The following is a 9,597-nucleotide window of genomic DNA, read 5'->3' on the forward strand; positions in this document are numbered from 1 at the left end:
TCCCGAAAGGCTCATTTCGAACACTTTTCGGATTTTTTAATGCCTTCGTCTATAACAGTCTCTTTACAAAGTTTCTTGCGTTCATTGTTGTCCGGTCTTCATTCAGGAATGGCTATAACAATAGTCACTTCACCGGTCACAGAGCCCGGACAGCACTAGTTAAGAATCGACGAATTTATGCAATTTCCGCCTGCCTAAATCACTTGGCTAGAAGCACGCATATTTTTTGTTATCTAGTATTTCCAAACAACAATGTGTGACCTTACTGTTTAAACTAACAGGCATTTGAAATCAATTATCTCACTAAATAATTATAATTCGCTTTATTTAAGTAAATTATAATGAAATTGAGATACAGCGCTTCGCCGAACATGAGCGTTGTGTTGATACATATATAATTTTTTTTTAATATTCGAGATTTTATCTTAGGGGTTTAGATTGTTTTTTCGAAACTTCGTCTCAGTCGACAAAATGCGCTGTCCGCGGTTGTGGTTGATTTTTACTTGGTTGCTTGGCTCTTGTCTTCATTCTACTAATCTTATATCGATGGTCAAATTTACGAATGTTAACTGTATAACGCTGGATAAACCATTTGCTGATTTCGCCTATTGTAAGCTCAAAGCGTTGTCTCGCGATAAAGTCGCTCTTTCGTTGCGCGTTAAACTCTTTGAAATTCCAGTAAATAATGTCAGCGTAAGTAAAAAAGCAACGTTAAAAAAAATAACTTCAGCTTTTGTTTTGTCTCTCAGTTAAATGTAGAATTTTTCAAGAAATATAACGGATATCGACCCTTCCTGTTCAACAAAACATTAAATTTTTGCGAATTCCTCCGCAATAAAAAGCGTATCGGCCTTTTGGAAATAATTTTTAAATTTTTGGAACCGCATTCAAATATCAACCACACCTGTCCATATAATGTAAGTATGAGTTATATTTCGCATAATGTAGAATAGGACATAAAGCGGCCTATATAGTCCAAAATACTAAACAATATAAGAGCTTTTTATTGTTTTTTTTTGCATGAGTAGATCATTCACATTATTTATGTTGCGTGGTTTCATTTAGACTGGTTCCTTGATTGATATTACAGTTGCTAGATCCAGTTTTCTATAGCATGTTTTGTTTTGACTAGACAGTGAGACAAAGAAGTGCCCGTAGTGACGAGAATATTGCTATCGCTAGCGCATCAATTGAAAACGACGCAAATCAGTATCTTACACGTCGTTCTCAAGCGTTGGGCAAATAGGTCTTGGCCTACATCCTTACAAGATCAGATTGACACAAGAATTGAAGTCGCTTTACCACCAGAATCGTCGTATGTTCGTGAATTGGACAACAACTTGAAAATGATCCGGATTTTCATCGAAAAATCATCTTCAGCGATGAGGCTCATTTCTGGCTGAATGGCTTATTGGTCAGACAGCAATCCTTACGTACTCCATGAGTCACCATTGCATCCCGAAAAAATTACGGCGCCACAAGCCACACAGCGAATGTCACCATCGATTTATTGAAAACCAAGTTTGGTGAAAGTGTCATTTCAAAAAATGGCCCAGTCAATTGGCCGCCTCGGTCATGCGATTTGATGTCGTTAGACTATTTCCTGGTGGGCTATGTCAAGTCTATGGTCTCTGCCAACAAGCCAGCGACGATTGATGAACTTCGTACGAATATCGAACTTTGAATTGCAGCAATATCGGCCGATTTATGCTTGAAAACCGTCGAAAATCGAATGTACTTTCACAGGAATTATTTAAAAAAACTTTTGTAGCGCTCTTATTAAAAAACCCTATACATTCTGTCCTCACAGCAGATTGAGAATTTATAGGATGACAAAAGGTCAGTTATCTGAGGCGAGATCACACAACTTCCATCCATATCTTTTATTTCCAGCAAGAACGAAACCTTCCATTTAGCTCCTGAAAAAGTTGCGTGCATCATGGTTAGGTCGGTTATTTATCGGACAGCCCTCGTAGTACTCGTACTCACTTATTATCTGCATCATTTCAAAACAACTATCAATTGTCCACCATACTTTTTCCTGATACCCAATTTAGTTGAGTAACAAAGAGTATATGATCACCCTTACCCTTACCGTTATACGAGTAATCAAACAAATTTCATGTTTTCTGTAATTTCAGAATGATATTATCGTCGATCGACTTATTTTAAAACCAAACTATTTTGCTTTGTTGCCACTGCCAGCGGGGGAATATCGCATAAAGATAACTGTTGGTGCTTATAATGATTGGAAAGCAATTGTCAATGTATTTCTACAAACTTGGGAATAACGAAATTTCCATTTAAAATGCTTTATATAACATTGTTGTTTTATTATTTGTTATGATACTTAATAGGCTCAATGAGGCTGTTTAAAACGTGATTAGAAATGATGTTCTACGCATAATGTATTTTGACATACTATTTATAGTACGTACGTTCCGATAGTGATCTATAAGGCTCATTATGGATAGGGCAGTGTACGACTTCGTTTTATACACACGCAACATGTCGCACAGAGTATAATATCTAATAGTCGTTATACCTAGTACAGAATATAAAATATATTTCATCTCTGTTAACCAAGAAACTACGAACTATAACTATATCGCAGATTCAAGTCGAATTGAGTTCAAGAGATTACGTATATACCAAGAAGGAAGAAGGCTGCTAAAATTGTTTTTGAATAGTAGCTGTGGCCAAAACAACATATGTCTTGTGATCTTGTGATTTGGTTCCGACGAGAAAAATTTGTTTAGAGTTTTTTATAGAAATAAACGTTTACTTGAAACATGAAGATTATTGTATTAAATATAGTAGTCTTTATACAGTATAATAACATGGTGGAAAAATTTTAAATCGATCTTTTAATATCAAATTCTACTAAATTGAAAAAACAGTATAAATCGTTGACGTGCGGTTGACATACTTTATTGCAATGTATAACGCTGTGTTGAATAGAAAAACTTCACTAAACAAAACATTTATGGGCTAAGTTTTGAGAATCAGTGACTTCAATGGCATGATGCGTGCGCAGCAACGGCAGGCCAATCAATCTATCTTGAAACATATTCCTCAGCCACGTTTTCATGTGGCGAAGTGTCGAAAAGAACGTTGAGAGCTCGCATTCGTCACAGAAAGAGTGCAGAATATGCAAAGAAAACTATGAACTATGGGATATAGGTCTTCATCGCAGTTCATCGCAAACTCAGTTGAAATCCATCCAATACTTCTCTAGAAAATACCGTAAACTTTCCCCATTCAGAGGGGCAATCCGCCACTAATGAAGCCCTGTACCAGAATATCCTGAATCTTTTGCTAAAGTGACTTTGAGTAGAGGTCGCAGGAAGAGATGCTTGACAGCGTAGCTGAAGACCCTACATTCAATCGCATCATTACTGGTGATAGAACATGGGTTTATGAATCTGATGTCGAAACTGTCCATTAATCTAGCGAATGGCGCACCAAAAATGAATGGTCTAGTCCCCATACTACATACATAGTATGCCTTAATTATTGTATATAAAATTCGACCGCATAGGAATTTATAAATTCCTTACTTTTTATAATTGCTTAATAAAGGCTTGTTTAAATTAATCAATTCTCTTATCAAAATATATAATCAAATGAATTTGGATTCAAATTATGTATGCAATTACAATTTAGGTATACATACATATGAAACATAATCACGATCGTGTAAAAAACAAAAAAAAAAAACACGAATAGTGCGTGTAATTTCTGAACGTGCCACGACCACAAATTTGAGAATTCTAAGAAATGAAGTTGGGAACTTTTCGTGCTTTTATCACTGGATTCTATATCCTCATGCAATTGACATCGGCAACCGCATATATGAAGTTTACGAATTTGAAATGTGCGAACTACGATAAAAGCTTTCTGAATTTCCGAAAATGTGGGCTTAAGGCTTTGTCTCGCAACAAAGTCGCTCTTACCGTTGACATTCAACTTTTCCAATTGCCTGTAAATAACATCAGTGGTAATTTGGTCGTTTATAGAAAGGCGAACGGTTATCATCCTTTCATGATTAATATCACAGCAAATTTTTGTCAGTTTATGAAAAACAAGAAGAGAATACCATTTGGCAAGATAATAATGGACGCGGTGGAATTATATTCAAATGTGAACCACTCTTGCCCTTTCAACGTAAGATGTCATGTATTAAAATTAGTTTGTTTTTCATTTTACAATAATTCATATAATTTCAAGCATGACTTTATCGTCAAAGATTTGGTGCTCCAGCCTGAACAACTCCAATCACTACCTGTGCCCACTGGCGAATACCTCGTGCGAATTTTGGCTAAAATCTACAACGTTAGGAAATTTAAGGTCGATGCATATATACAAATAGTAGAGGAATAAATAATTAATGAACAAACTCATTTCAAAATATAAAGAAGGCATTCTTAAAATAACATGCAAAAGCACAAGAAGACCCCATTGCAGAAACAGACATGTCAGCGTACTCTCTGTGTGTATATGTAGTAAGACAGCTAGCACAGGTTTGTAATTATTTTGTTACGCCTTATTGCACAAAAATTATCATAGACTTTGTTGGAGCATATTTTTCAGCCATTGCATATATTCTTGCATCAGTTTTTTGTCTTTTCTATGCGTGCACCGTACAAAGGTTTTCCAAGAGCAATAGATCTCCTTATTGACCAAATGAAAAGAAAAAAAACTTTTTAGTGGTATAATCTTATCAAAAATTTAATTTTGCACACAAAAAATAACCTGAAAGACCAAAAATGTTAAAAATCAAAATGTTAGTACCCTTAATGTTAGTCTTCATAAGAAAACATTACAATTACTCTAATATATTTGGATCGAACGGAGAGAGAAAAACAAGAAAAGATTTTTGGGACAAAACAGCAGCATTAAAACTTCGTAGACATCTATTGTTATTATACCTTTCCTTCAGCAGTTTTCGCCGTCGACATTTCTTGAATGAACCTTTCTATCTAGGAATACTATAGCCATCCGGACGGAAGGTTTTACTTATATAATTTGGTACAGTACCAAAATTTAGAAAAATTAATAGTACGGATACTAATAAAATTATTCACATAAATTTTGTAAGCATTATTATGTTACAGCTTGTAAGAGGCGAAATCGGACCACAGCCACGCCCTATTCCCATATTACACATTTTTAAATTCCATCTGATTCTTTCACTTTATTTTACATAAATCTCTCTCTCCTCTAAAGACCAAACAATTACTATTCAAGCTACAAATACCGGTTAAAGAACACCAGTGCCTATGACTGTCGACATGTCGAAAATATCAGTTGATCTATGATGCATCAAGAAATTCAGAGAACATCTTTACCAGCTAATGTACTCTAGCACTAAAAATTTATAAAACAGGTTCTTTCCCTAGCCCCCACATACCTAATAAATTGAACAAAAAAGCACCCGAAAGTACACCATTTATAACTCAAGAACGGCTAAACCGATTTGGCTGAAAATTGGTGGGAAGATAGCTGAGAACCAAGGTGAGGACATAGGATCGCTTTATGTTAAAATTCATATATACAAAAATTATATTTTAAATCATAAGCGTTTGTTCAAAATTCATGTAATCATGTGTCATTTAAAAATGATTGGTTTAGCAAAAATGCTATATCTCTTAACTAATAGTTATAATCTTAATAGTAGAAATTATTTAGATGGTATTAGTAGTACTAACTATGTATCAGCCACAGTAAGACATGGACGGGTCCTCTAGTTGTAAATGAATCGAAAGATCTTTAACAATTCATCAATACTTATATTGTCGCCTTCAAAGTAGTCACCACCAGATGTACTGTATTTATGAGAACCATTTTTCCAGTCTTCAAAACACTTTTTATAAGCACTTTTTGGCATTCAGCTCTTTCAGCAACAGAACGTTTCATACCCAAAACATCCACAAAAATTATTTGAAAGGAGTCGCGAGTGATGACGAGCTTTCTTGCCATCTCTCTAACACTTGACTGACGATTTTCAAGCACCACATCCTTCACTTTTTTAATATTTTCATCAGTTGAAGAGGTAAAGGTCGCCTTCAATGATCTCTCGACCTCTTTGAAGGCTTTGTACCACTCGTAGGCTTTCGTTTTTGATAAAACTGAATCACAGTAAGCCTTTTCAATCATTCGCAACAATTCCGCCACGAAATATGTTTAGAAATAAAAAAATTGTGACCAATTCTTTCTTCGATATAATTCGATATAAAAATCGCAACGCACTACTAGGTGTACCGACTTAAGCAGTTGCTGTATACAAACTGGTCGACAGATCACGCTCTTAATTGGCATAATAATTAAAGACAGTCCTACCAACTTAGCAAAATAAATTTTTAAATGTCATTTACCCAGAGAATTTAATTATTATTATTAATTGCTTTTTTGTCACAATATATTATTCATAAATTGCGGTAGTATATTTAGATAAGTTTCAAGCTGTTTGTTGATTTCACAAGGTTAATATCAAAATGAAAAGATTTGTCCACAAAGGCGTTGCTTAAGTGCAACAACGATCCCCAAGCAATCCCTTCTAAATATGTTATACCAGTGCCCTTTAAAGTCATTCGGGCTCAGCCCTTTAGATAATTTATTGAAGATTGCAAGTTTTCTCTATTTGTCCACCTCCTCCAAACAACTTTTAAATAACCTTATAAAGTTCATGAAATGCTGGAAAATATATTAAAAAAATTTATGTATATAACATAAAGCATAAGAAATGTATATGTGTGTGTAGTTATTCCCAAGTTTGTAGAAATACATTGACAATTGCTTTCCAATCATTATCAGCACCAACCATCTTTATGCGATATTCCCCCACTGGCAGTGGGAACAAGGTGAAATAGTTTGGTTTTAAAATAAGTCGATCAATAACAATATCATTCTGAAATTACAAGAAAAATTTAAATTAATTGATCATAAGTAAGAAAATGGGGTCCATATATTAGTTGATGCTTGGTTTTAATAATGGTGGCATCATTGGTGGTTTTGTTGTGATTTCGTTTCCGTTGGAAATAGAAGATATGGAAGGAGATGGAAGTTGTGGGATCTCGCCTTAATTAGTGATCATTTCGTCACTGTGATCAGTGTCCATAAGCTGAAGGGAACACCGGCTGTTATGTGAATAACTCGAACAAGCCTTTTTTTTATTTTTGGAGTGAAAAAATGTTATAGAAAACTGGATCATGGAACTGCAATTCCAACCAAGAAACCAAGTTGAAATCGTAAATAGTTACTGTGAAAGATATGCAACATGCCGAAAATTTCCCTTTTGGCTTATTCGTTTTGCATATATGACCGCCCTATAAATTGCATTACAGATAATATATTACACTTATATTATAAGGACAGGTGTGGTTGATATTTGAATAAGTTTCCATGAATTTGAAAACTATATCCAAGACACCGACACGTTTTTTATTGCAGAGAAAATCACAAAAATTTAGTGTTTTGTTGAATAAGTAAGGTCGATAACCATTAAATCTTTTGAAAACTTCCACATTTAACTGAAATAAGGCCAATTACAATTCTGATTACAAAAATACTGAGTTTGTTTTATACTTACGCTAACATTATTCACTGGTAATTCAAAGAGGTTGACAAGCAACGAAAGAGCGACGACATGGCGAGACAAAGCTTTAAGCTTACAATAGGCGAAATCAGCAAATGGTTTATCCAGCGTTACACACTTAATATTCGTAAATTTAATCATCGAAACAGGACAAACAGAAGGCAAATAAAAGCTAAACATTAAAGCAAACATTAACCACATCGACGAGCAAAGCATTTTTGTCGACTGAAACAACACTTATGCTTGATAAACCAGCTTCAGATAAAATCTCGAATATGTATTAAAAACAAAAACTGATTCTATGAGCAATAAAATCGAAGTGCAGAGCCTCTAAACCAATGTGCCTTTTATTGTATATTATTAATTAACTTTGAATAAAGTGAAATATAATTACTTAGTCTGATAGATACGAGTATCACTGATTTAATAATTATTGACACCCATCAACAATCGCAGTTGATACAGTGAATGACCTCATAGAAGGTCTTCGACAGTATTTTGGAGGGCGCGTCTAGTCTCAAGGAAATATATTTTAAGCTCTATATACTCTTTCCTTTTGAGGGAGTCGTTACATTTTAAATAAAATTATTCATAAAATTAAGACATTCCCTTCAGCTGAGACCAAATATTTTGACGCAAAATTCTGTGTTTAAAAAATATCGTGCTCTGAAACATTCCTTACCATAATGAATGAATTAATGTTATGTATGTTCGATTAGGGTGGCAACGATACAAACACCGTAGTCACAATATGAGTTCAATTATTGGAAATTAAAATGCATAATTTATTGCAAAATTAATTCACTTGAAACAAATGTGAGTACATAATATGTACCTATCACATATTGCATATACAGTTGTGTTCACAATAAAAGCAGTTAAGTATGAGAAAAGGTAATAGGTTGTGTAATTTTATTTTAAATCAACTTTTCGGGTCGTAGATACATACAGACAAATAACTGCATATAATGGGTTTTCCAATAGGGATGATAAGATTTCTAAGTGCCGTTTCGGCCATTTTTAATTTATCATGATCTGTATTTTTTTATACGCTTGCAACCAGTTGCAACAGAGTATTATATTTTTCTTCACCTAACGGTTGTACGTAACTAAGTACCAAATTAAGATATGCATAAAGGTATGTATAGTTTGGTACGGATGATCGCAGTAGCAAGGGGCACCTGTGGGAAAAGTGTTTTGAAAAAGTGGGCGTGACGCCGCCCTCTAACAAGTTTAATGTACATATACCACTTAAGCATCAACAACCAAATTTGCTGAGTACAAACCTCATAAGAACCTCTATCGACAGTGGAAAGTGGCAAAGCCCTCTTCTTGGTGAAATCACATATCTCGAGACTCGACTGACCGATTTCGACAAAATGTAAGTAGTACGTGGTATACCACGCCTACTTCCCATATAGCACAATTTTAAATTCCACTTGATTCGTTCAATTTCCAGTACACAAGTCAAGAAAAAATCTATATAAATAAAGTCTTTAGTGTGCCACCTCATGACGACAAAATTTTTTTAAATCCAACAAAAACTGTTCAAGCCCCTAGGTAACGAATATTTAGACCCCGGTACCTATAGTTGACTTTTGTTCGAAAATCTCGATCAAAGTCTGATATATATAACCGAAATTAAGGGATAATACTTCTCTTATAATGGTATGTCTGTATGTCAAAAATGAGTTCAAACGGATTAATACTTTCCAAATACTTAATATAAAGATTTTCGATCTTCCGGGTAACTTTGCATCGCACATATCGGCCAATATGTGTGTTATACCAATGAAAATAAGAGAGCATGTTTTTTCATAACACTGTATCCTTCTGCCTAAAATAAATAAATTTAAGCGAAAACTTGGCCTAGCCCCCATATAACTAATATCAGAATTTTCGAACATCCGGCTGACTTTACTCTATATGATTGGCAAAAACAACGTTTACAAGTTAATAAATTTTATTATCAAAAAAATCGTTCTCCAATAGCAACTATT

At 34.4% G+C, this 9,597-nt stretch overlaps 3 protein-coding genes across 3 annotated transcripts; 2 read left to right on the top strand and 1 right to left on the bottom strand.

The window, feature by feature from the left end:
• The first annotated feature begins 471 nt into the window (after window positions 1-471).
• On the top strand, window positions 472-2,291 carry LOC115065931 (uncharacterized). Its single transcript, XM_029549159.2, has 3 exons — window positions 472-693; window positions 750-917; window positions 2,142-2,291. The coding sequence occupies exons 1-3, from the start codon at window positions 472-474 to the stop codon at window positions 2,289-2,291; spliced, it is 540 nt and encodes a 179-aa protein (XP_029405019.2).
• A 1,489-nt stretch (window positions 2,292-3,780) lies between these two features.
• Window positions 3,781-4,430, top strand: LOC115065932 (uncharacterized). Its single transcript, XM_029549160.2, has 2 exons — window positions 3,781-4,167; window positions 4,231-4,430. The coding sequence occupies exons 1-2, from the start codon at window positions 3,781-3,783 to the stop codon at window positions 4,381-4,383; spliced, it is 540 nt and encodes a 179-aa protein (XP_029405020.2). The 3' UTR covers window positions 4,384-4,430.
• A 2,244-nt stretch (window positions 4,431-6,674) lies between these two features.
• LOC109579375 (uncharacterized) lies at window positions 6,675-7,947 on the bottom strand. The gene is made up of 3 exons (XM_049458442.1): window positions 7,592-7,947; window positions 7,359-7,532; window positions 6,675-6,910 (listed from the first exon to the last, which is right to left on the bottom strand). Exons 1-3 carry the CDS (start codon window positions 7,811-7,813, stop codon window positions 6,764-6,766), a joined length of 543 nt encoding a protein of 180 aa, XP_049314399.1. The 5' UTR covers window positions 7,814-7,947; the 3' UTR covers window positions 6,675-6,763.
• Between the last annotated feature and the right edge of the window lie 1,650 nt (window positions 7,948-9,597).

Source organism: Bactrocera dorsalis, chromosome 5, assembly GCF_023373825.1.
Source record: "Bactrocera dorsalis isolate Fly_Bdor chromosome 5, ASM2337382v1, whole genome shotgun sequence".
Classification (NCBI taxonomy): Eukaryota; Metazoa; Arthropoda; class Insecta; order Diptera; family Tephritidae; genus Bactrocera; species Bactrocera dorsalis.

Bases quoted from the DNA above. Each gene is read 5' to 3' on its own strand.
- LOC115065931 (XM_029549159.2), top strand. From the start codon at position 472: ATGCGCTGTCCGCGGTTGTGGTTGATTTTTACTTGGTTGCTTGGCTCT. The intron at 694-749 runs GTAAGTAAAAAA...TTTGTCTCTCAG, and splicing joins TTCCAGTAAATAATGTCAGC to TTAAATGTAGAATTTTTCAA. The intron at 918-2,141 runs GTAAGTATGAGT...CTGTAATTTCAG, and splicing joins ACCACACCTGTCCATATAAT to AATGATATTATCGTCGATCG.
- LOC109579375 (XM_049458442.1), bottom strand. From the start codon at position 7,813: ATGCTTTGCTCGTCGATGTGGTTAATGTTTGCTTTAATGTTTAGCTTT. The intron at 7,533-7,591 runs GTAAGTATAAAA...GCCTTATTTCAG, and splicing joins TACCAGTGAATAATGTTAGC to TTAAATGTGGAAGTTTTCAA. The intron at 6,911-7,358 runs GTAATATATTAT...TTGTAATTTCAG, and splicing joins CCTGTCCTTATAATATAAGT to AATGATATTGTTATTGATCG.
- LOC115065932 (XM_029549160.2), top strand. From the start codon at position 3,781: ATGAAGTTGGGAACTTTTCGTGCTTTTATCACTGGATTCTATATCCTC. The intron at 4,168-4,230 runs GTAAGATGTCAT...TATAATTTCAAG, and splicing joins ACCACTCTTGCCCTTTCAAC to CATGACTTTATCGTCAAAGA.